General features: G+C 33.1%; 7 protein-coding genes across 8 annotated transcripts; 3 read left to right on the forward strand and 4 right to left on the reverse strand.

Annotated features, from left to right (window-relative positions):
* Window positions 1-531: 531 nt before the first annotated feature.
* On the forward strand, window positions 532-3130 carry LOC114186353 (small nuclear ribonucleoprotein SmD1a). Its single transcript, XM_028074419.1, has 5 exons — window positions 532-731; window positions 888-945; window positions 1062-1138; window positions 2388-2579; window positions 2692-3130. The coding sequence occupies exons 2-5, from the start codon at window positions 932-934 to the stop codon at window positions 2751-2753; spliced, it is 345 nt and encodes a 114-aa protein (XP_027930220.1). The 5' UTR covers window positions 532-731; window positions 888-931; the 3' UTR covers window positions 2754-3130.
* Window positions 3131-3516: 386 nt separating this feature from the next.
* Window positions 3517-4270, reverse strand: LOC114186351 (triphosphate tunel metalloenzyme 3-like). Its single transcript, XM_028074418.1, has one exon. It carries the CDS (start codon window positions 4170-4172, stop codon window positions 3570-3572), a length of 603 nt encoding a protein of 200 aa, XP_027930219.1. The 5' UTR covers window positions 4173-4270; the 3' UTR covers window positions 3517-3569.
* A 2942-nt stretch (window positions 4271-7212) lies between these two features.
* On the reverse strand, window positions 7213-7877 carry LOC114183047 (glutaredoxin-C1-like). Its single transcript, XM_028069880.1, has one exon. It carries the CDS (start codon window positions 7806-7808, stop codon window positions 7398-7400), a length of 411 nt encoding a protein of 136 aa, XP_027925681.1. The 5' UTR covers window positions 7809-7877; the 3' UTR covers window positions 7213-7397.
* Window positions 7878-10839: 2962 nt separating this feature from the next.
* On the forward strand, window positions 10840-11628 carry LOC114185993 (golgin subfamily A member 1-like). The gene has a single exon (XM_028073985.1). It carries the CDS (start codon window positions 10840-10842, stop codon window positions 11626-11628), a length of 789 nt encoding a protein of 262 aa, XP_027929786.1.
* A 989-nt stretch (window positions 11629-12617) lies between these two features.
* LOC114185998 (BAG family molecular chaperone regulator 5, mitochondrial-like) lies at window positions 12618-13472 on the forward strand. Its single transcript, XM_028073990.1, has one exon. It carries the CDS (start codon window positions 12618-12620, stop codon window positions 13470-13472), a length of 855 nt encoding a protein of 284 aa, XP_027929791.1.
* Window positions 13473-15084: 1612 nt separating this feature from the next.
* LOC114184956 lies at window positions 15085-19231 on the reverse strand. 2 transcript variants are annotated; one of them, XM_028072381.1, is made up of 11 exons: window positions 19108-19231; window positions 18611-18768; window positions 18400-18468; window positions 18040-18119; window positions 17285-17384; window positions 17149-17202; window positions 16458-16535; window positions 16170-16267; window positions 16035-16092; window positions 15570-15691; window positions 15085-15428 (listed from the first exon to the last, which is right to left on the reverse strand). In XM_028072381.1, exons 2-11 carry the CDS (start codon window positions 18683-18685, stop codon window positions 15266-15268), a joined length of 897 nt encoding a protein of 298 aa, XP_027928182.1. In that variant the 5' UTR covers window positions 18686-18768; window positions 19108-19231; the 3' UTR covers window positions 15085-15265. The 2 variants fall into 2 exon arrangements, with proteins under 2 accessions (XP_027928182.1, XP_027928181.1); XM_028072380.1 differs by lacking the exon at window positions 19108-19231 and having other exon boundaries at window positions 18611-18861.
* Window positions 19232-20081: 850 nt separating this feature from the next.
* Window positions 20082-23062, reverse strand: LOC114184955 (ACT domain-containing protein ACR4-like). The gene is made up of 7 exons (XM_028072379.1): window positions 22721-23062; window positions 22567-22612; window positions 22360-22474; window positions 22185-22252; window positions 21085-21684; window positions 20772-20876; window positions 20082-20683 (listed from the first exon to the last, which is right to left on the reverse strand). Exons 1-7 carry the CDS (start codon window positions 22792-22794, stop codon window positions 20339-20341), a joined length of 1353 nt encoding a protein of 450 aa, XP_027928180.1. The 5' UTR covers window positions 22795-23062; the 3' UTR covers window positions 20082-20338.
* Window positions 23063-26120: the final 3058 nt, after the last annotated feature.

Below are 26120 nucleotides of genomic sequence, written 5' to 3' on the forward strand. Positions count from 1 at the left end.
ATTTATTCGTCCTTATTAAAATAGAAAGGTTCTTTTTTATCTCAATTTTTAGGACTTTTAGAATAATTATTGTTATCGATAAAGTTAAGATCAGTTAAATGACCTTTAGTACACAACCAATTATTCATTTACCTTAACAAAAATTATAGGTACAAACCATTGAAGTAAACAAAAATTAAAATTTAACCTTTTTTGTGATAAAATAAATTTTTATTATATTTTTCCTTAGTCAAAAAGAAATGTAGGTTTTATTTATAAATTTATTCAACAGATAAGAAAATTTTTAGGTAGTTGTAATCTTCAAATAATAAAAAATAAAATAAAATTGTTTTAATCAAATTAAAAGAAATTTCTAACAATTTATTTTAGTATATATAGATATAGATATATATATATATATATATATATATATATATATATATATATATATATATATATATATATATATATATATATATATATATATATATATATATATATAGTAAATACATTTAAAACTAACAAGCCAAAGTTGCATGCAAATTAAGCCAAAGCGCAGATAGAGATAATTAATTTCAATTGATTATATAATATTATTATTACTTTCCTTATTTTGTTTGGAAATTCAAAATTCAAAATCACGAAATTATCCCTTAAGCCCTTACAAAAGAACCGTTTCTTCTCCTCCCTCTCTCTTTCTTCCAATTTTTGCCCTAAAACCCTGGCTGCCGTCGTGGTGGCCGCCGCTGGAGGTAAGTCACCGTAAACTCCTCCGTTAGATCCTTCGTTCGTTTTCTCGGAATTGAATCGATTCAGTTGCATTCTAATTTTATGCATTATTATTTATTTATTATTATTATTATTATTTGCTCAATTCACACTATTTTTTCCCCTATATTGGTTCACAGAAGTAGAATAGCGAAGCAAACAGAGTATTACTCTCCGATTCGTCATGAAGCTCGTTAGGTCTCTTTTTTTTCTCTCTCTTTTGGTTGTGTTCGTCAATTTATGTTTTATTGTGGTATTGTTTTTTTCATTTTCTGGGATCAAAGCCTAATTATACGTGAACACTGTTTGAACAGGTTTTTAATGAAGTTGAACAATGAAACCGTATCCATTGAACTCAAGAATGGCACTATTGTTCATGGAACCATTACAGGTTTATTTTCTTCCTCGTATTTTTTTTCAGTGTACTAGTATTGTGTAGTCATTTACTAATAACCTAAATTTTACTACTGAACTAGACTTCCTGACTCACTTGTGTTCTAGAAGTGTAAAACCATTTGCAAACAACATACTAGAGTTGGATTGGAAGAGGGGGTTTGTTAGTTTCTAATTTGATTTTGAGGCATTTAATTATTTGCTCGGGTTCTCTGCTCTTTAGGTGATTGATTACTGATTGGATTGTACTCATTCAAACCTGTTTGCCCACCAACATTCTACTTCACTACCTTCGGCCTTTTCAGATATTGGTTCATTGACTTAGATAACATAGAAAGTTATAGTTCATTTTCTTCGTTCTGGTACTGACATGACGCTCTTATTGGGTTGGGTGGGAGATTTTTCGTATCCTGTAAGTGGAGATGACTGGGAACGTGGTTCCCAAAATTAATTTTGCTTTCGTTAATTTGTGGCTGAATTATTACTTATGTTTCCTATACAGAGTAGTTGATTGTGTGGGTAATTCGGAGTATAATTTAGACTGTGATACATTGTGTTGAATGGTAACATCAGAAACTGCAACTCCTTCTAGCTCTTACAGTGGTTTAAGACAGGTTGCCTCTGAGGGTTTGGATGATGGTTGTTTCTTGTATTACGTTTTTGTGGAATAATTGTGGGGAAATGATCCTGTTGTGGAAAATGTCGGGACCTCAATCACCTGTCTTCTAAGCATAGTTCTCACTCCCAAATTTCTCTTTTTAGGGGGCTCTATATATTCTTGAAATTTACATTTTGGAGAAGCTTTGCCTGATAGTGAAACTACTAAACTAGACTTGCTTAATCCCTCGTGCTTTAAGTTGATTATAGTGATCTATTCCTCAATTCGGACAGGAGAGCTTTGAATTATTTTGAAGTAGTAACGAGTGTCCTATGACATAAAATCAATGGCATTTCCATTGTCTGATTTAAATTAATGCATCCCCTTCCATTAAATTTTGTCTACTTGGTACCCATTTAATTGAGTTCGACATGTCATGAATATGTGTCTCCCTTGGCCCCCTTTTGTAGATAATAAGTGATCATGAAGTACATAGTTTATGAATTTAGGGTTTAGTGAATCCTTCTCCTTCAAGTAAGCATATCCTGCTGCTTCCTGGTATAACTCCACCAAGTATGTGTGCTTAAATACTTTATTCTTGCCAAAAAAATACAACTTTGAGATGCTGATTCTGGGACTTTTGCTACAGGTGTTGATATCAGTATGAACACTCATTTGAAAACAGTTAAGCTAACACTGAAAGGGAAAAATCCAGTGACTCTGGATCATCTCAGTGTGAGGGGTAACAACATAAGATACTATATTCTTCCTGACAGCTTGAATCTCGAAACCTTGCTTGTGGAAGAGACACCCAAGATCAAACCCAAGAAGCCAACTGCTGGTAATGTCTGTAGTTTGACTACAAATTTTTCATCCATACTCAGTACATTCTAATTGTTTCTTGCTGGGTTCCTCCGGTTTTAATGTTAGCATATTTTTTATTACTCTTCCAGGGAAACCTTTGGGCCGAGGACGGGGAAGGGGCCGTGGACGTGGGCGTGGTCGTGGCCGTTGAGTTCTGTCCTCCATTTCTGTGGCATGCAGTTATATACTTTGTGGCAAGATTTTCTGGGTGTTTTCAGCAACTTCTGCGGAGCGTAATTGTTAAGCTATTCCTGCTATTTTCTTGCAATGTTCTAGTGTACAATCATCTTCATGCCGAAACTGATGTAACCTGAATTACCTATTGCCTTATAGTTGTTAGTAAGGAATCCTCCATTCAGCAGTATGACAAATTGCTCATGACTTATTGGTTATACATAACACAGTAAATAGGCCAACGAGTTGCCTAATGAGGTTTGAACTAAATGATGGATTTCCCCATGACAGATTCTTAATGTCTATTTACATGTATGAATGGTATTTGTGAAATGTCTTAGTGTTGCTTGCTTCCATCGCCATACTGTTACATCCGTTGAAGTTAATCATGTAAATCTATATAATAAACCAGGAATATACTAGTTGCTATTTGCGCATTTGGGGCAGTCAGAGGATACCCGTTGAAGCTCTTTGAGACATTAGCAATTCTGGATATTTACTTTTAAATGTAGTATTTTAAAGTACTAAATCAATGCAGCGATTCTATTTCATTATACCATACAGGCTCCTCTGTTTTTACCTATAAGCTTTGAAAAAGATACATGGCTTCCTTTTCAGTAAAACCTGGATTTCAATGTTGCCTTCTATGAACAGATTCCGAATAAGAGTGTAAAGAGTGTGCTTTTAACTTTGGTATACACTAAATAGTTTTGTACGAAATAAAGAGCATTGTAATGTAGTTAATAAAGAACAATGCCTTGCATTCAACAATAATAATTGCTAAGGAGACTTCTCAAAATTCTGGCAGCTTCCTGGACTGAAAAACTGCAAATTTTGAAACTTGAGAATAAGAATAGCTGATTCCATTTTCTTGAAGAAAGTCCTCGAGCAGTTTCTTGTGTGTCTCTGGGTCAGAACTCTCACATTCCAACTCGTAGCTGGTCCCAAAATCATAGTTGGTCTCATCCAGTTTCAACCCTTGCCATTGATGCACAGCCCTCACATTCCTAAACCCACCTAAGCACACCACCCCATTTGCTCCAACACCGTACTCATCCCTCACCCTCTTCAGCACCGTGGAAGAATCCACTGATAAGAGCCTCCACGGCTCAGCGATGCAGGCACGGCCAAGCGCAGGGTCAAATGGCTCTTCATGTTCCTCCATGCGGCTGATTCCGCCGGAGATCACTGGCTTGGCCTTCAGGGAGAGGACGCATCGTTCCAGGTTGTAGAAACGGATTCGGAGAACAGCGAGGTTGGAAGTGAGTTCCTTGTTTGTGCCATCGAAGAAGATGTTTTCTTGGATTAAGGTTTTGGTGTGGAAAGGAGAAAGCACGTTGGAGAGTTTTTGGTGAGTGGCTGAGTCTGGGAGACGAAGCTTGATCTCTACTTCCATATTCACCTTTTTCAAAGTGCCCCAGATGAAGAATCAATCATTGTGCCATGCATACCAGTGGCGTTCACGTTCCGCTTTTTTCTGCCTCAAGAAATGGATAAGAATTAGAACGTGGTGATTTTTTCTATAATTTTATGTAATTGTAATGGTATGAATCCCAAATAATTTAATAAATTTATGAGTTAAATATGTTTTTGTCTCTCTAGTTTCACTGAAATTTAAAATTAGTCTCAAAATTTTTGACCAATTTAGTCCTTCATCTTTAGAAATGCGTGAATTTAGTCTTTTTAATCAAATTTTGTTAAATTTATTTGAAGTTTCAAACGCATTTTATGATAATATTTGAGTTAACATTTAAACAAAAATGAGTCGAACAATGTAAACAATTCAAATACTATCATGAAATGTGTTTGAATAGTTAGATAAATTTAACAAAATCTGGTTAAAATGACTAAATCCATACATTTCTAAAGATAATGACTAAATTGGTCAAAAGTTTCGAAGATAGACTAATTATAAATTTTACTGAAATTTGGGGATGAAAAATATATTTAACCCAAAATTTATTATTAAAAGTGTCCTATAATGGTATAATTTAATACTGTTATTGCTTACAAACCTAAATTTCTTTTTTAAAATGGCCTGGTTACTCAGTTGGTATAATACTGAATGAAAGGTATGAAAACGAATATGAAGTGCTAAACTCTTTTCCAAATTATTATTGATTAAACAAATAGCAAAATCAACAATTAGATCAGAATATTATATGGTTGTGATTTTCACAAAAATTGATTTGGTAAATTTAAAATTGTTTGTTAAATTTTTTGAAAGACTTATGGAGTGTTTAATAGTTTAATAATTTTTGCATCACAAAATAGTGACGCATACTTAACATGCAAGTGTAAAACTCTCTGCCAATGGATCAAGGACTGTACGTCAATCCTAAAATTTTGGGGTTTATATTTCTGAAGTGACCCATTACATATAACTTCTACAAAATATCTTTGGGATCATTAATAGATTTTTTCATAAACGAGAGAAAAGTAAAAAAAATACAGTTTTATAGAAATCAAAATTAATTTTTTTTACAAAAATGTAAAAATTATATAAGAAATTAGTTGTAACTTAATTCATGAATAAAATAAATTCAACTTGTAAAAATACCACTTTTTTTTCATCTAAATATATCTTAAAAAACCACTTTTTTTCATCTAAATATATCTTAAATCGCAATTTTAAAAAAAAAAAACTTGATTAATATATTTCCGTTGGATAAATCCAACATAATATATTTTATTTTATTATTCGTGACGCTTTAACATTTGATAGACCAAACTAAGCCCAAAACAGTATATATACAGCTTTTCCAAAAGGCTTTGGTGTGAAACATTACCTGCCCCTCAATATCAGCTAAAAGTTATTTATATTAAGAAAATCTCAACACGTCACCTCTATATATATATATATATATATATATATATATATTGTTAGTATTAAATAAATTACTAGTATTATTTTTATTCAAAAAAATAAAAATTATAAATATTTTTAAATAGTATAAAATATCATTCAGTATGAAAAATATTCTTAAACATTCATAGACAAATTATATGTCAGAGACCTGATACTGATAATTTATCTTTGAATGCAGATATTTAATAGTAACTATTATTATTATCATTGTGTTACATATAGTTACAGAGAAAAATTTGTAATCTATGTTGTGATAATTTTTGAGGCCTTTGTTATTTGTGGAGAGAGAGAAAATGTTGAATGGGAGAGAAAAAATGGCGATTCTTGTACTTTCTCTTTTCTTTAGTATTCTGATGGTTTGTTTCTGTTTCATTCTGATGATCCATTTCGTGATGGAATTGGCAGCAGTGATGCATAACAGAGCTCGAAAACAGCAAGAAGTTCTGTGGGCAGCATTTGGCATTGCTCTTTTCTTAATATTTTCGTTTGCTTTTGTTGTGTTTGCCATTTTTTCTGGTTGTGGCATGCTCTATATAGCTAATAGCAGCATCAAGGTTGCACCTGCACCCTCTCCTGTTGAAGCAGAACACCACCCTCCCATGGTTTAACATTTTCCATCTTCATCATCAAAAACATACCCTAAGGTTGCCTGTTATATGGAACAGTTTCAGATTAGTTTGAATATAATACAGTACTGCTGCTGCTGCTTATGTTGATATCATCAATGAAATTGTACATTTTATATTCTTAATAAACGTGAAATCTCGTAGTGTAATAACACTCACTTGTTCCTTGATCTGATCTTGAAGAAAAAATAAAACTTTTCAAGCATGTTTTACACAGATGACATGACATGATGATTTGTGACATGCATATCCAGCTCAAGATATGATTCTGATACATTGGAGGCTGAATATTCCTAGCCTACAAAAATAGTAGCACAAAGTACAGAAAAGTAAGCCAAAGTTTATGTGTTTGCTCTAACGGGTGAATATAGAAGAGTATCCCCAAATATCTGCGACAGTACATTCACACGGTCTATGGACTCAGACACAGCATGTGAAAATATGGTAATGAGATGTTCAAATTTCCTTCACATTAACAAAAACACAGGGAACCAAATTCAGAAGTTAACACAAACATCATAGTAAGACTATAAAGCAGGTTATTACTCATTGAGCCATGATATCAGCTTATAAAAGACTTTATATTATTATACTTTGTTGAGTCAATGATCATAATATTTTCCCATCAATGAAGCAAAGTTAGATGGATGAAAAAAAATCAGAACTTCCTTCCACAGACACTCTTTTCACTTCTTTCTCTGAAAATGGTCTCCAAAGAGCAAACATCTAGGTACACTAGGGGAGAAATTGTCGCGTGTCTCTGGACTCAGACAAATTTTCATGTGACATGCACTTAAATTATCGATTAACTTTTCCCATAAATTGAAAGACTCGCTAGAAAACTGGCATAGAGTTATTATGTGGTCCTGTCATAGGAGTTTACATTCATACCAAGATATATATATTTAAAAAAAGTTAAAGTCAAGGATAGTGTTTCAGACTTTGAGTAGAAGTTGTTGTTCATTTCCATAATACATGTGCTTCTTTATACAAACTACAAAGCACGCACAAAGCAGAAACTACAAGAGGCAAACGAGGAAAATTGAGAGGTTAAAATTTTTGGTGGTTTTCTGATATAAAATCTGATGTATTGATATAACAATGTCTTGAGTAAAAAGAAAGTGTTTCAAAGCCACAAAGCTCCAGCTTGTTTGAGAAGAGGGACAAGGGTGCCACTGATGTGGAAGGCCAGAACCCTGTCCATGGAGCCAACAAGTTTTCCTCCAATGAAGACGACAGGAACAGTTGCAGCAGTGGTGTTGATTCCATTTCCAAGAAGCCTCATCAGTGCTCTCTCCATGTCTTTTCCTTTGGGGTCTTGGTCGAGCTCATGAACAGTGGGGTTAACCCCCATGCCACAGAAGAGCGTCTTCATTGCATGGCACATGCAACAGCTACTCACACTGAAAATCACCACAGCACTCTGAGAGGCCAACCTCACCACTCTCTCCATCTGATCCTCTTCCATGCTCCGAACCCTCATCAGGTAGCTCCATGCAGCAGCAGCAGCAGAAGGAGACTCCACTTGGTAATGCATTGTTCTTGTTCTTGTAAGAATGAAGGAAGAAAAAGTACAAGTTTGGATGAGAAAAATGGGAAGAGGAGGCATGGTTTTTATAAGGGTTGGAAAAAGTTGAAGAATTGAAGAAGGGGTTATGCTTTATTGATTTGTCTGATGTTGTCGCAGGGCGTGTCTCTGATTCAGAGGGGGTGTTGTCTGTTGTTGTGTGGATGATACATGCATTGTAGCCGTAACGCTGCTTGCTTGCATTGGTTACTCGATCGAGGAGGAGAAGAATGCAAATGCTATGCATGATGCATGTTTGTGTGTGACACAGTGTGAGGTGAAAAAAGCAGCGTTATTGATAGAAACAGAAACAGAAGGACAACAGAAGGCAGAAAAAACGAAAAAGCAAAGGGCTAATCTACGTATAGCAGAATTGTGAGCATGTAAAGCCGGATGAATGTTTGTCCAAGATTGCGTCCTTGTTGTCGACCAAGCAACCTTTTTGGTTGTTGTTTCTGACATAAGGCATTGGATAGTAATGTTTGTGTTGTGCATGGTATGTGAGGATGATGATAGAGTAGGGATAGGAATAGGAATAGGAGAGAGAGAGAGAGAGAGAGGGTGTTCACCTAAAGCAGTGACAAAGGTGCAGATGGTGGTGTTGAAAACACAGTGAAAAAGGAGAGAAGAGAGAAGAGAGAAGAAGAAGGCGTGGTGTTTCTTTTCTTTCCACCGCATGCTCTGCTGCTCATTCAGGCGGCGCAACCATGCTGACGTGCCCACACTTTTCGATCAATTGTCGTTTTGGAATAATGACTGCATGCTTTGGAAATCACACTGCTTTTTTTTTTTTTTCTTTTCTCTCTCTCATCTCTTCTTCTTCTTCATTTAACACAAAATATTATATTCGTTTCTTTCGACAAAATTATTGTAATATCTTTGTTTGCACACAAGAAAATAACCGTTTATCTTACCATTCTATATTTCAAAGGTTGTGTTGTTAGGACGTTGCCATGAACTTAACCCAAAGTTTGACCTGTTGTTTGTCATAATTGGAGGTCAAAAGGGTTCTCCCATTAGGGCTTTTTACGAAAATGTGGCATGTGGGTCAACATAAATTATTAGATTAAATATGTTTTTTTTTCTTAATTTTAAGTAAGTTTTAGAATTATTGTCTTTTTAAATTTTATACCAATTTAGTCTTTTATCTCTAAAAATGCATTTTGATAAATTTATTTGACATTTTAAACACATTTTATAATAATAATTGAGTTCATATTGAAACAAAAATATGTTAAACGGTATAAACAATTCAAATATTATTATGAAATGCACTTGAAACATTAAATAAACTTAATAAATTTGGTTAAAATAATTAATTCACGTATTTTTAGACGTAAAAGACTAATTTGGTCAAAATTTTTGAAAAGAAACTAATTTCAAATTTGACTACAACTTAAAAGACCAAAAACATATTTAATCATAAATTATTATTTAAGCTTTTTCTTATTGCATTTATCTGCAAATTTGTAAATTTTTATTTTCTGCTCTAAGAAATTTTCAGAACAATTTTTCTGAAATTTTTAAAACAAGATTTTTGAAAAAAAAAAAATTGGAAACAAATTTTCTGCAATACATTATGGAAGGAGTTCTCCGGAAATCATTTTTGGAACATGTTTTCCGAAACATGTATTATACTTTTCGAAATGACTTTTTTGAAAATATGAAAATTATTCCACAATTTTTACAACATAATTTTCAATTCCAGAATGAGCTTTTCGGAAGAGTTCTGTTTCTTCTACTTCTTTTTCTTCTTCTTACATAACGTAGCAGTATGATGACGACAGTGGTGACATGATACAAAGAAAGAGGATATTTTTGTCTTTTTAGATGTTTGTAGGACTGATGTTAGCAATAATGAGGATGCAGAACGAATAACTCTATCTTATAATCATTTGTTAGGAGGTTTAGCAGCCCAGTTAAAAGGTTTCAATTAGGGCTTGACAATTTTTGGGCCACAAAGTGAAGTGGCCCATTTTCAAAGTTCGGATCAAAACTCAGAGGAGAAATGGTTAACAGTTCGATTTGTTGATGGATACTAATATGGTACAAAAAAAGAGGTCACTTGCACTAATTTTAATTAAAAATAGATAAAATTATAATTATTTTTTAAAAGAATATACTAAATAGTACTCATATATTTGTTAATTTTAAAATAAAATTCATTGATGTCACATCTTTAATAAAATAACATCTATATCCCTTTGATTTTTAAATATATATCAGGGAAAGATACTAACCTTCTTAATATTCTTAAGATTTTACGATGTTTTCATTTCTAACAAATTTACTAACTTTGTATTTAGTCTTTAATATATGTTTTTTCATTCTTAAAATATTTACAAGTTTTTGTATTTAGTGTTTGAAAAATATTTATTTATATGTCGTTCTTATTATTATATTAATTTTTTAAAGTAATTTAAAAAAGATTAGATTCTTTTTCTCAATTTTTTATCATGCCAATTGCTATGTTTTTCATTATGAAATAATGTCGAAAACATGGAATATATTAAAACCAAGTGCAAACTGAAAGAAAGTTAAAGGAATCAAAAGTAAAAAAAAAATGTCGGGATCTAATGTGAAATTTCTAAACTTTCGCAAGCTAATTTTTTTTTTAAAAAAATTAGTAAGTGACATTTTAATATTTTGTTTTTTGAAATATTATATTGAGTAGACTTTAAATAAAAAAATTTAAAAATAATTAATGTAATTTTTTAAAATTACAAACAAAAACTATTTTTTTTATCAAAAGTAGAATAGAGGTAAATATTTATTGAAGTACAGAGAGTAAGTAAATAAAGTAAGTGTATTTTGTGTAAAAGAATGATGACGTGTTGGAATACGAAACAGTTTTCTAGAAGACCGAAATGACAGTTTCTTGTTGTTCTCCTGAAACTTCTCGAACTTTCATCTTTTCCATTCCTGTTATAAAATCTCATTGTCTGTTACCTTACCTTAATCATCACAACCAAAAACAAAAACCTTAAAATTCTCGAAACCGATGCAGATGAAGAACACAGCTTTCAAGAGAACTCCCTGGGGCATGGTTGAGCCAAGCTTTTACAGAGCACCCTCTAAGGTGGTTTCCATTCCGGTTCACTTCGTGGGTTCAGAGCGCAGCAGAGAGGCGTCTGCAACAGAGATTCAACGGGCGTTGAGAGGGTTTCTGGTGAGGAAAACTTTGAAGAAGATCGAGGCCATGAGGGTGGAGTTGGCACGGATCGAGAGCGAGATTCGAGTCGAAGAGGTGAAGAGGGAAGCGAAGGAGAGGGTGAGGGTGATCGAGACCATCATGAACTTGCTTCTGAAGTTGGATTCGGTTCGGGTATTGCACTACTCTGGCCTGAGGGAGTGCAGAAAGTCTGTTATCAGAAAAGCCATTGCCCTTCAGGAAATGCTTGATCAAATGGAAGAGAAGGAGGATGAATGTGCCATGGAAGAAGTTGAAGAAGTGGAAGAAGGGAATTGTTTGGTGAAAGAAGAAGAAGAAGAAGATTTGAGGAATGAGGAAGAGGATAATGAAGGTTTGAGGAATGAGGAGGTGCAAGAGAAGGAGAGTGTGGAGAAGAGTTTGTTGATGGAGAAGATGGTGGAAGATAATCAGAAGATGATAGAGATGATGGCACAACTGTTTCAGAGGAATGAGGTGCACACTGCACTAATCACCTCTCTCACACAGAGGGTGGAGCAGCTTGAGAGAGCCTTGGCTTGTGAGAGGTTGAGAAGGAAGAAAAAGAGAAAGACTGATAGAAAAATTAAACAAACTCATCTCAGAAATTGCTTCATCTGAGATTTTGTAATTTTGTAATCTCGCTTTCTTTTTCTCATCTGTAACTGCTTTTGGTGTTGAAGTTGATGTTCATTGTAATTCATTCATTTCAATGAAGTGTTCTCAAGATTTTGTTTTGGAAACTCAAAATTCCCTTCTTATTATCTATGCATTTGCTCTGTTCGATAGAAATCCAAATTCACAGAATGATATTTGATGTTTTGGAAACTGATATGATTCATTTAAATCAATTTTATTCGTTTAATATAATTCGTTCATTTGAATGAACCAAACGATTGTACACTTAAATTTTCTTCAAAATTTTCGGGGTCGGATATATATATATATTTTTTTTGGCTCATAGCCTAATTACCTATCGTGTATCGTGATAACATACATAGGTCTTAGACATCAATTTTAAATGATATGGAAAAAGAGAAATTAACAATTAAAATTTAATAAACAGATCAAATTTTAATGTTGTCTTAATTAATGTTTAAATTTATCTCATTTTTACAAAATAAAATATTTTAAACTTTAATTTTATTTTTATTGATGTCTGTGTTATATTGTTTTTGTATTTGTATATATACACGCCCATAATTTTAATTTTCCCCAAATTAAAATTTAGGTTTTCTTTCTACTGATAATTTCTATATATTAACACTTCCTTCCCTACTTATACTACAATAAGATTTGCAAGTTGTAATTTAAATTAAAAAAAAAAAATCTAGTTCGAAATGTGTTATAAAGTTCCAAAAATGATGATGTGGCGGAAGAGACGAGAAAGTAGAAGAAGAATCCACAGCTCTCTAGAAAGAGAGCATAGTGACGCCACGTAAGCAAGTCGTTAATTCTTCCTTTTGGTCCTGAAACTTCTGGAACTTTCGTTCTCCTTGTCCCTTCCTCGGTATAAATATCTTCCTCTGTTACCTTTTTACTCACAAACAAAAGCAAAAACCTTAGAATTCTCTAAATCCTTAAAATTCTCGAAATCCACACGACGCACAATGATGCAGATGAAGAACAGCCATCCTTTTTACAGAACCCATCAGAGCACGGGCGAGCCTGGTTACTACAGAGTACCCTCTAAGGTGGTTTCCATTCCGGTTCACTTTGTGGGTTCAGAGCGCAGCAGAACCGAGTCTGCGATAAAGATTCAGAGGATGTTGAGAGGGTTCCTTGTGAGGAACGCGATGAAGAAGATCGGTGCCATGAGGGTGGAGTTGGAGCGGATCGAGAGCGGGATTCGAGTGGAAGTGTTGAGGAGGGAAGAAAAGGAGAGGGTGAGGGTGATCGAGACCATCATGAACTTGCTTCTGAGGCTGGATTCTGTTCGGGTGTTGCACTACTCTGGCCTCAGGGAGTGCAGAAAGTCTGTCATAAAAAAAGCTATTGCCGTTCAAGAAATGCTCGATGAAATGTCCGTTCTGGGTTCAGAGGATTGTTTGGTGAAGGAAGAGGAATGTAATGCAATGGATGAAGAGGGAAAGGAGGGTGAAATTACGTGTGAGGAGCAAAAGGAAGAAGAGAAGATTGAAGTTTTGAGGAATGAGGAGGTGGAAGGGAAGGAAGATGATGAAGAAGGAAAGAGTTTGGTGAAAGGGGATTGTGAAACAGAGGAAGGTGATGAGAAGAAGAAGAAGAAGAAGGAGATGTTGTTGGAGAAGCTTGTGGAAGATAACCAGAAGATGATGGAGATGATGACGCAGCTTTTTCAGAGGAATGAAACAGAGACTACACTTCTCAACTCTCTCTCGCAAAGGGTGGAGCAGATTGAGAGAGCATTTGTGAGTGAGAAGTTGAGGAGCAAGAAGAAGAAGAGCAAAGCTAAGCAAACTCGCCCTAAAAATGGCTTCCACTGATTTCTGCCACCTCTCTAAAGATCCTCCATTTTTGTGATTTTCACTTCTTTCTGTTTTCTCTGTTTTCCTCTGGTAACCAATGTTTTTTATGAAGTTGATGAGTTACTTTGACTAAAACTTTAACAGGTGAATGAACATTTTTATTTGTAATAGTTAAACACGTGTCAGGAAGTTTGACACAACCCAAACATCTTATTTAACCAACTTAACTAAACTCTCTTTTGACAAATAAGTGAATTTATTAATTTAAGTACTTATAGTTATAAAAAAATATTTTTATTAGCTTTAACTGTTTTCCATGGTAAAAACTAAAATAGTAAAATCAATTTTTATTTATTTTATAAAATGAAATACACGAATATGATAAATTAATTCGTAATGACTGATAACTGAATCCACAAATTGAAATACTCAATGGTAACATTTTTTAAAACCTATTGTATTTCTCCCAATGCTTAATAGTTAAAACATGGAAAAGCGGGTTATTTTATAAAATGTAAAAAATACACTATATATTAAATACCATAATAACTGCAGTTTATTGAATAAATAAAAAGAAAGAATTGTTTTTCCTTAGCTAAAAAATTTCGCTAATTTAAAGTTATCATGGAGTACAACGTTAAATAAAAATAATCATAAATAATGTAATGATTAAAATAAACTATACAGTATCAAAATAAGAAAAAAATACAATAAATATTTTGAAGATAAAATATAAGTATTATTCAAATAATTACAAGTTATCATTTTAAAAACCTTACATAAAACAATATCTAATTTTTGTATCCTCTACTAAAGATCGTGTGTATTTTTATTTTTTTTTACTTTTCTTTTTTAACAAAATATAATATAATGTGAAAGGAACAAATCTAAATCATCCTATCGGATACACCATAGCCATTACCTCATACGACTAGAAATAGGAAGAAAAGTTTTGATGAATTAGAGTAAATTTAATGGTGAACAAATTGTATAAATTTTACATGGTGAAACTCATTTTATTTGTATTATTTCTTTTAAGTAACAGTTTTATCCAAATAAATCTTAATTCTTTCTAACCACTAAACTTGAAGATTAATTACTGTATAACTGTTATCACTTAATCATTAATTTTACCTCCCAAAATCTTGTAATTTCGTCTTTTTATGTTGAACATACGCTCGCCTTAAATATTTAAAAGATCATTTTATCACTTGCTATAATTTTATCAATCTCAAACAACACATTTATACCAAAAAATAATAACCCTCTATAGACATGAAATAATTACTAGTACCTTTTTCTCGTACACTTGTCCCTATCTTATGTACTAGAGAATCTTTAGAAAGACCAGATCTAGGTGTTCCTAAATGAGACGCTTTGACAGGTCAATGGATTTAGTATACTCATGTTTTTTAATAGTATTAAAAATATACATAAATACACCTAAAAAGAGTTTTTTATAGATAGAAATTTTCTATTTTGCAGTTGTACAACATTAATATTCAAATTCAACACATCATCACCTTCTGTGGATTATATATATATATATATATATATATATATATATATATATATATATGTCATAGCTTTCTGAAAAAATGCAGAGAACCGAGCAAGAACAACAATTAAGTTATCACCAACAAATGATTTACTTCAACCAGAAAAACCAAATCAAGCCCAGTAAGAAAATGTTTGGTAAGAAAATTAAAAAAACATAGCTTCAATGCTTTCACAGTTTAGGATCTATATCCAACATCTGAATTATGATATAACAGTTAAAAAGTTTTGCAGAACTCAGAGCATCCCCACTCTCAGTTCTTGAGTGGAGTCAATTGGTTTTGGAAGAGTTGTGTAGCTGTCTTTCCCATGATCCACTCTAAATCTGATAAAGGCAAAGAGATCTCATTTGCAATATGATGCACTGCTTCTTTGGCTCCTTTGTAACCACATTCAGCAACAACATATGGAAAATCACTGTAACAGCATGATTGGAAAAGAAAAAAAAGTTACTTTGGTTGTTTATGGATAAGATTCTCTTACCCCTTTCCCCATTCTACTGTTTCCTCACTAAATTGAGTTCTATTTTAGCTGAACACATGTATGATTGGAAGTTACCTGCCCCACATTACACGGTTAGCACCAAAGTGAGAGACAACTTGGGATAAGAGAACAGACAAATCCAGATAAGGAAACTGTCCTCTTGACACTCTGAAAAAGGCACTAAATTTCACATGTACCTGTCATAAATTCAAAATTTAGCATACTCATGCTAGAGGTTTCACTGATAAGGGAAAAACAAAAAATCAAAGGACTGTCAATTATTTTGACAAAGGACTTCAACAAGTTAAATGAATTTTGATCATACCAATATCTCAGATTTCATCTTTTACCATTTGACTCATTTAATTGATAAGAGGATACTACTGATATTGGAAAAAATAGAATTAGCATCTACAAGAGTTAAAAATCTGTGCTTCTGTCATGGTCTTCAGCAGTATAGAAAAAGTGAAGCTAATGAGAACTTTATGCATGTTGTGCTTCCTTGAAGTCACGCTGATGAGGAAAGAATCAAACACTTACTTGTGGGAATCTAGACAGATTTAAAAGTTGAGAAAAGACAAGAGCTTCCTCATCATTTCTGCAACACAATATTCATATAAGGGAACTTGTCTGTGTCTTTCAGACTATTATTGTAAATATAATAATATGGCTTACGTTGGTGGTTTGCAAAAGGCCAAATGGTCAAGCAATACTACTGTTGATGGAAATTCTGTGCACAGTTGCTCAATTTCAGAAATATACAGACCAAGCCCCTGAAATTATTCAACACAATGATTCTTAATTTCGTCAACTTCATACAAGGAAGTGTCTCAACAACTGTATAAAAGGGTAGCGATACCATAAGCCAAAAGTAGGAATGTTACAGCAAAATGAAATGATGGGAAGAAACTTTACAACAAGACAGTTCTTCTATATTTGCAATACAAGGAAATAAAAAATCACCTTCATACACAAGAAGCCCACTGCCACATTAAGTTCTCCAGCCCTTTGGAAAATTGCCTTTCCAACTTTATTTGTCATCTGCACTGTGATCATTCAATTGTAACCCGGAAAAAAAGAGACAATTTTGATCCAATAAACAACAACATTAACAAAGCCTTTTTTCCATTGGAAGACATAGGCTACATGGATGAAACGATGCCATTGAATTTTGTCCAAATTCTTAATTTTGATCCAATACAACGTAAAAAGGTGTACACTCTTAGTGTAACATATGATGCCACCACCTTTTTAAAAAGCAGATCTAATATTTTACTAAAAGACACTATTTACTACAGGTTTACACGTTACAATGATACGACACTTTCCCTTATTCCTCCAAAGTGAGTCAAATTTAAATACTAAAAAGAACAACATTGAAAGAAACTGCCCCTGCAAAGAAATTTGCCAAACCCAGTATTATTCACATCTGTTTGTTGCAGCACATATTTATAGCAATGTTTTTAGGATATTGTTTAGGTTCAGGAAAACTTAGGGAAAGTTAGTGTAATCTACTATGTAAGTTACTACTTCATTAATCTAAGTGAAAAAAAAAACAGATAATAGAAGAGTAAGGGCGAAAAAAGAATGACTCAATTATGTCTCCAGCCTAAATCATCAACAAGCAGACATGTGACAGAAATCGGTTGCATGCCTTTTCTCCGGTTGGCCACAAATACGGATTAAATCGAACAGCACGGTAACCATCCTATAATCAAAGATAAAAAGAAAAACTCAATTATTTTGTAATAAAATTAACTATCTTGATGAAAAGAAGTAATTTATTAAACCTTCAAAACAAGATCTTCAAATTGCTTAAGCCCAGTTCCATCATCAGCTGGATTAGCAAGGCAACAGCCAACAAATTTGGTCGGGTATTTCTTCAAAACGCTGTCCAATGAACAGAATGACAAGAGTGGCACAACATAATAACACTATAAAAGTTAAAACAAAATCCATTACATGGAAGATGTGATGATTAATACAGTGAAATCCACAATTTAGTCCATGTGAAATTTTTCCTCCAGTATTATACAGTTCACTTTGCAACTAATATTATCATAGCAACAGTCTTATCTTCTAGATAAGGTTGGCTACATAAACCATACAAATTACAATGCCATGGGACTTGGTTATAAACCAAATTTTCAGGGATATGATTCAGTGTAAGATCCTTTTCAATAATGAATGAATATATAAATTTGACAGATCAAGCTTTTAAATTATTAGCTTAAGGAATTTCAAATGATCTTGGAGATCTTTCCTTTTGTTTCACTACTAGAAAAGGGTAGTTCCCTGTTTCCACATAAAAGTCCTTCTATAACAGAATGTCTAATCTTATCAAGCATTGCCATTATTGTGTTATCAGAATTTCTCCCTTTCTTCTCCCCTATTCTCCTTTCCTTGGCAATTTCCAGCATTGGAAAACACATCAATGCTGAGATCACACTTCCACTAGACATTCCATCACCCAAACTCTCGTTTCAGTATTGTTTAATACGAAAACTCTAAATAACTCAGTTCTTTCATCAAACAGGTAACAAACCTTGTGACGTAACTATGATCAAATTTATGATTAATTGGTTGCACAATGAGTGCACCATCTACTCCTGCCTCCTCCATACACTGAAAAAAGTGAGCATCAGCATCAATAATATACACACAAACTCAAATGCAAACACAATCCTTTTCATAAAATTAATCTCAGACCATTGGGATCTGTGAGAAACAGCAGATAGAAAGACGCTGTCACATTCTCAACGAATGAGTCAAAATTTGCAGAAAATACAAGAACAAGGCATCTACAAACTGTTTGCACAAAAATGTTAAAAAAATATACACACTATTGTCAAGTTAATTGACCCACAGGTAATAATGGGTAGAGAGATAATAAACTAAATCATACCTGGAGAAAAAAATCGGCATTTCCTTGTAAAGTGGGTTCTTGTCCAGGAAAATAAGGAAATCTACCAGCCTTCCTTTTCACAAAAAGAAAAGGTTAATCACAATTTGGTGAGTGATGATAATAAAAGTCAGCAATAACATTAACATTAACATTAACTAATAATACAAAAAGAAAAAGGTGAAGAAAGTGTACTGTGGTGTGTTAGTGTTACCTCTTGAGGTGAAGCCCACACGTGGAGATGGGAATCAATGACTTTGGAGGCTGAAGGGGTTTCAGTGAAGGCCATATTCGTAACTGTAGCACAACAACCACTTCTGATTCTGAACCTCAACTTTAACCTAGGTTTACTCGAATGCCTCGGACAAACACCTAAAACCACAGTACTCAACCTCAGCGCCATTTCATGTGAATTATCACTAAGATTTATTTTTTTATTGTTTCGCAAGTACAATATCTTTTTACTTTATTCTCAAAAAATTGTATCTTTTGTTTTACTTATTGAAAACATTTAAATATAAATATGACATAATATTGACGATGTTGATTCATAATTGATGCAAACTTATCCTTTTCATACACAATGTGCAACTTCTATTTGTAATAATAAATTAAAAACTACATAAACTGGAATAAGGAAACATTTTTTGTTTGAGTGAAATGTTAAAAGGGTTTTGTAGAATTTAGATGATGATACAAAGAAAGAGAAACCTTTCGAATGTTACACGTTCAGCAAAAGGGAAAGAAAAAAACTTTCCTTTTGTTAACCGCTGCTATAAATTTACATTGACCTTTGTACTTTTTTCCCATCTGCAATGGTTTGTGTCAAAATCAAACGCGCTTTATATCTTACGCGTATAGCTGCTAAATAACAAGCATGTCCATGTTCATAAATGAAGAGTTTTTGTTGTGTGCAATGGATTTTTTCAGCTTAGAAATTTACAACTCTACCTATTATTTGGCTCTGGATTATATGTCAGAACTATAAGGTAAATGAGCGATTGTGGTTGAACCTGCACACTTTTCCACACGCGTTTGCCAAAAAAGAAAGTGCTGTCTTCCCTTAAACCAGAGTGTGAAGGCCAAAAGAAACGTCTCAATCTAGCAGACACTATTTTGAAACTACACGGCCTCTTTAAGAAGGTACACGACACGTGCTATTACCAGTACTACGTTAGTGTGCCACATAACACCCTCTTCTTTCCTGGTTTTTTTCCCCTCCAACGTATATCTCTATAATCTTTGGCTTGATATATGTAAATTGGTGTCGCTTTGTTTAACATGTGATGTGTTCTGGTTACAAAGTTTACAGCTGGTATAATTTTGTCTGTGTTTTAGTACATGCATGTTTCAAGATACGTTTTCGATTGAATATGTGAATGCTACAAAATACTATGTTGTACACGTTCGAATGCAATGATGATCAGTTCATGATGTATGAATAAACACGACATATGCATTAAATGAAATTATTACCAGTTAAAGTAGAATTAACGTTATAATGTGACTCATAAAGTGAAAACAACGTTAAAGTTGATTGTCATAGCTAATTCCAAAAATGATGACAACATATACACGTTTTAAACCTTTTCATTTTACATTCTGCAAACTTTTGTTATGGTAGAGCTTCTGAGATGAGAAAAATGTAACAGAAGCTGAGTATTATACAATTCAACCAAGAAACATGCCTGGACCAAACCCTACCATCTGAATTGATTCTGAGAAATTAATGTAACAGACATATTAATATACAATTCACTTAGAAACATGTCTAGATTGAACTCTACAATCAGACATCTACTTACAACTTTCACCAAATGTAGAAAAATCTACCACAAAAGCATTGCAATGGGATTAAAAGCAGTCTATCTAGGCTAAACTAAGCTACTGTTTACAATTTAGAACATTGCATATATCTCCTAATTCTGGAAACACGGTAGGTTCAAGAATAAGACTTCATTAGACCCAAGTTGTAAAGAAACTTCTCAGAGCTTGATCGAAAGAGACCAGACAGAGAGAATTTTCCTCTCTCATGGGGTTCGGGTTTTGAGCAGACATCATCTTTGACATGCAGAATGGCCAAGCCAATCTCTTTTCGAACTGCTTCAATTGTTTCACTCTTAACAGGATTTCCAGTCACATCAGTCACATAGAAAACATTCACAGCTTGAGTGCCCCTGGTTGTAACTTCAGCACGGTTCACTGAAAGGCCATTTTCTCTGAAGATGCGAGTTACATCAGACAGAAGGCCAACCCTGTCCTCCCCACAAAGTTCTAGCTTTATGCCCTGCAAAATCAAATACAAAATAATTGTATCACTGATAAATATTTGGTAAGAACATGTGAATTAGCACACCAATCACTTGTTGTAGTACCTCAGAAGTTCGTCTCCTAATAGCAGCTTCCAAACAATGAATCACTCTTTGCCTTTCTGCTTCAGAACTGATAGGACACCCATCCACATGCCTTATATAATATTCCTGTAAATGAAGGCAAAACAAAAACATACCAGTCAGTGATGAATTCCAATAGCAACCACAAACAAGATGATAGAAAGTAGTATTTTGCACTCAAGTAACATGACAAGACATGCAATGTCACTAAAGTATGATAACTATAATTCAAGTCTAAGTTGGTAAGATGTACAAGTACTAACATGGTGTCAATTCCAAGAACATCAAAACTAACCTGATATGCCTCTGGTCCTTCGGCAATGACTGTTCCATGGTACACAACATACTGCATGTCTGTGAGGGTGCACACGGTGTCAAACAGTAACTTAGGTCTATCTGGACACCTCAAGTTCACAACAGTATATCCCTTATCTATGCAATCATCAACAGTTACAAGGAGCTTGTTCCTGTCACTTGTTGACCCAGAATCTCCATCGTCTATGTCATAATCACGGTCGGCATACATCAACTGATGCAGCCTCCTATCCTTGTGAGTAGAACCAACAGAAACAGCAGTGTTGGCACTCTTCTTATCTATGTCTCCTTTCAGCACATACAGCAGAAGCTGCTTAATCTTAGCAAGGCGATCCGGATTGTCGATGGACAATCCTGTTTCCTCATCTGTGATGTAAACAACAGATGCCATTCTTGAATTGTGTGTCCAGACTTCTGCTGCTACCACATTGCATTTCAGGTCTGCAAGAACAGCAAAAACCTCCGAAAGCAACCCTGGCCTGTCTCTTCCGGTCAATTCAATGATTGTGTGTTCTGCTTCAGCTTGAACCCCAACAGATCTTCTCAAGGATCGGAAACTAGAGGCTCTTGGACCCAGCGACTGCAACGAGAAACAGGAATTATCAGAGTGAATTGGGTAATTCAGATGGATCCATACAGAGCAGTGACATGCAAGAGGAAATCTGCTGATTCAAGTTTCAAAATGAAAACAAACTAGTCCTTCTTCGTCTTTTGTCTGGTTTCTTTTTCATTCTAGTTGTTAATTTGATTTGTTGAAAGGAAAGAACACAAACAGAATCATGCATTATTTTCTTCATTGGAGATATATACAGACCAAACAATCTCATATTTCAATTCCGCCAACTGCCCCTTTATTCAAATAGTTGAATAGCAGATATTTAAGGTCATCAATTCACAAGCTTCCAGCTGAAAGTTTGAAATTTGAGCAGCATAAAGGACTTAAGAAACTACGATAACTCACAATTGAACAATATCAAATAAACTTAATCCTAATTTCAGGGTCAATTAATACAGGAAATTAAAAAATATAAAATACGTGAAAATAAAAATGGCCTGGGATTAGTTTCACAGATCTACTACCTGTTGAATACGGTCGGCTACATCATCTTGCACAAACTTTTTCCCATTCTGATCCGTGACATGAAAAACTGGGCAGTGACAGAAAACCACATAAAACAATATCACAAGAAGTGAAAACACAATTGAGCAGAGCGAAGGTGAGATAGAAAATTGAGAAGTGAGAAGTGAAGCGTACCATCCATGAACCATTCTCCATCAGAGGAAATGTAAGCTCTTCTAACACTGAGATTCATGTCAGTGAGAACCTGAACCACCTCCAGCAAACTCCCGCGTCTGTTTGCGCTATCAACCTGCAACAAACAACACTCACGGAAAATGGTCACACAGAGCGACCCTTTTGCAATGCAGAAAAGACAAGGCCAATGGGAGGTGAATTTAGCACCTTTATCACAGTGTCTGTTCTGCTGGAAACGTTATCCACAGCAACTCTGCAGGGCAGCAAAAAAAACACAACATGAAACACTATTACGCTGCACAAACACCTCCCAGCGGTGCAAAGAAGCAAGAAGTGGATTAGTGATGGTAGAGTGGCCAACCTGGGAGGGTTCATTCGAATGACAAGCTTCTCGAATTCATCATGAAGAGGTAGAGGAGACGACCAACAATCCATTGGGGTGGGTGTGGTGGGAAACAAAACAGAACAGAACAGAACAGAGTAGAGAGTGTGGCTTTGTTTGGATAACGGGGAGAGTGTGTTTGGGGTGAGTTTGTGTTGTGTTGTGTTTGTGTGTCTGATTTGATTCGTGTGTTGTTGGACTTTGCTTGTACCTTGCAATTGGGATGTGTGTTGTGTTTGTGTTTTCGTGTTTTGTGTTGTGTTGGGTCTTTGGAATGTGGTCGATTGGTGGAATGGCTCCTAAGCTGGACCAAGCGTTCCCTAACGACACACCACACAACACACTATCACAATTTTTTTCTCCTCAATCAATATTTATTATATTATTTAATTCTCAATAAATTCTCAATAAATGTTTAATTACTCACTAAATATTTGCTGTCCAAAAATTAACTTTTACTTTTCCATATTAACAGTAACAACAGCTCTCTATTAAAGGGAGGATATCAAGAGATACTTAATTTTCTGTTTTATATTTTCTTGCAAGTTATGTGTAATAAATTTCAATTTTTCTAGCCATTTAAAAAAAAAATACACGTCACCGTATTTGGAAAAGTTGACTAAAATAATAATAAGTAAATAGTGAAATATACGATTAAACTAAAAAGTTATATGGTATTAGTTTAAGAATTTACCTTTTTCTATTCGATTAAATTAAGAAAACTTATGATTTACGGGAACTGGTTTTAGACGTACTTCCTCAAAAGTGATAGCTGTATTATTACCTTTTTAGCCTTGTGTATTAACTTTTTTTTTTCACTTGGAAAGAATTAAGACGTTTGATAAATTGTGTTAAATTTTATTAGATTTATATATTTTCTTTTCAAGATTATTGGGACTTTGTTTTTTAATTATATTTTCCCAGATTAGTTGTAATATATTGAAGTAAGTGATTACGTTTTGACTAGTGATCATCCTCTGTTCCCGTGGAAGGGAAAAAAATTAAAGAATTCGCATATTGCATTTATTACTTTGACCAGAATGTTTATTTATTAAGGAAAAATTTGTAAAAAAAGGTTAATACAGAAAACAATTTGACTGAAGACTAATAAAGAAGAATGAAGTCAACTAAATTTTTTTTTTCTAACAACGGCCGCGAACTAAATTAAAAAAAAAAAAAAAACAGTTGCTTTTTGAAAAATTAATACTTATTTAAATATTTTTTTCTTTCGGTCCTACAATTCTTTTTTTTTTTTGCTTTTTATCTCTGTAAAAATTTTAATAATTATTTATAGTCCTTATAAAACTATAAATTTTAGTCTTGGTCCCTGTAAAATATCTTTTTGTTGTTTTTCATCTTCTAATTTTTTTTTTTTTTGAAATTACCAATTTTGCTCCTAATATCAATTTTAGGAAGAATTAATAGCATATATTTGACTTATCTTTAATTTATGTTTAAAAGCTTTGCCGAGAAATATAGTAGGCGCCACTTAAAAATGTCACTTTTTTTTTATCACATAATTAACTATTTCACATATTTTTAAAAACAGGGACTAAAGACAAATGAAAAAACACATAGAAACTGTAAATATATATACTCAAGTTATAATTATAATCAACCATCTTACAAATTTTATGATATCAAATAACGTTATGATAAATAAAAAACTTGCTAAATTATATACTAATAAATTCAAAATTTATATTAAAATATTTTTTAATCGATTAATTTTTTGTTCTGAAATCAAGTATACTAACTAAGACATTATTAATAGGACTATTTGAAATTTAGAAATCTTATTCTTAAAAATATTTTAAAATTTCATCGTAAACTATAATGTAACATCTGCATATATTTTATTTTGTATGATTTTCATAAAGCGCAAAATAAAGTATTTTATAATTTAATTTAAGAATAAAAAATATAACTTTTTATAATAATTTAGGAAAAAAATATTAATGTTTTATATATAAAAATGTTATGTAGTTGGTGGTGAGTGGTGAAACATGTGAAAGTTGGAATGCATGATAGAATGTCCTTTGTCATAAGAAACCGTTACTAATGAGCTGGCATTTGTAGTGTTAGTTTGAATGAACAAACTGCTTCACTATGAGTTGTCATCCACACTCTTTCTTTCTTAGTCAACCCTTCTTTATTATTAATTACCACTCTTTTTTCATTCACACTGTTAACCCTAATTACTCTCATTAATCAATTAATCAAGGAACCAATGAACAATTAAGGAAACATTGGACATTTTGTGAATTTGGATTTTCTGCTAATTTTTTTTGTGATGTTCCTCTACTGTGTTTTCATAATACACTTATTATCACTAAGTTTGACGTTTTAAAATATATTAAAAAGATATTTAAAATATCAACACAGTGTATTTTTAATATTCAGCTGATAACAACACCCAAAAAATCAGTAGAAAATCTGGACTCACATTTTGTTCTCTTGAGAAATATAAGATATTTTCAAATTCCTAAATTTGACTCCTTAAAAGAAACACTTTTTTGTTAATTATGTTTTGATAAATACTTAATTATTTATTAAATTTTTTTTTCCCTTTCTTCCTTTTAAAGGACACACTATAAGGTATGAGAAAAAGACACTTTACGCAATTAAGAGGTAAAGCATGTGAATCTTTTCATGTTATGAGTTGAGGAGTCATGTGGATGCATATGTTTCGGTTTTGTAAAAGGAAAATACTAAATGCATCATTCTTTTATTTATTTTATTTTACTTTTATTTTGGTTAATTTCTGGTTTCAATATCAATGGACCACAGTGCATTTTTTCATTGAAAATTTGACTTGTACTCTTTCGTATATTTCGTACGGCGCATACTTTCAAACATATAAACTATAATTTCAAATTAGATTATGAATTATTTTATAAGTAGCGTATTAATTTAAATTTCTTTTGTATAAATTTATCAAAATATTGTTTATTTGAACTTATTTTAGTGACCAAATTTATGAGTATTTTTCATTTGACATAATGCATTATGTTATTGGATGAAATAACGAAAAAGAAACGCGTCTATGATAAAATAATAAAATAATAAAGTTGTAAAATCATAAACTCCCAATTAATGCATGTCTATTGAACAATGAACCGACAACATAGTAACTCACAAATAACAAATTAAAATATTTACACATAAATTTGTTGTAAATAAGTGTGACTATAGGTGGACCTAAGTTCAGTCTCCTTTACCCTCCTTGTCTCACCACCAACACTAGTATTTATTTTCATGTCTCAAAATTGTTAAATTTTGTTAATAAAATAAAATGGTCAAATACTTTTTTATTAGTAAGTTTTGTAGATTTTTCTTATCACTATACATATACTTAAAATAAATATAAAAATGAAAA

Source organism: Vigna unguiculata, chromosome 5 (genome assembly GCF_004118075.2).
Source record: "Vigna unguiculata cultivar IT97K-499-35 chromosome 5, ASM411807v1, whole genome shotgun sequence".
NCBI classification, from domain to species: domain Eukaryota; kingdom Viridiplantae; phylum Streptophyta; class Magnoliopsida; order Fabales; family Fabaceae; genus Vigna; species Vigna unguiculata.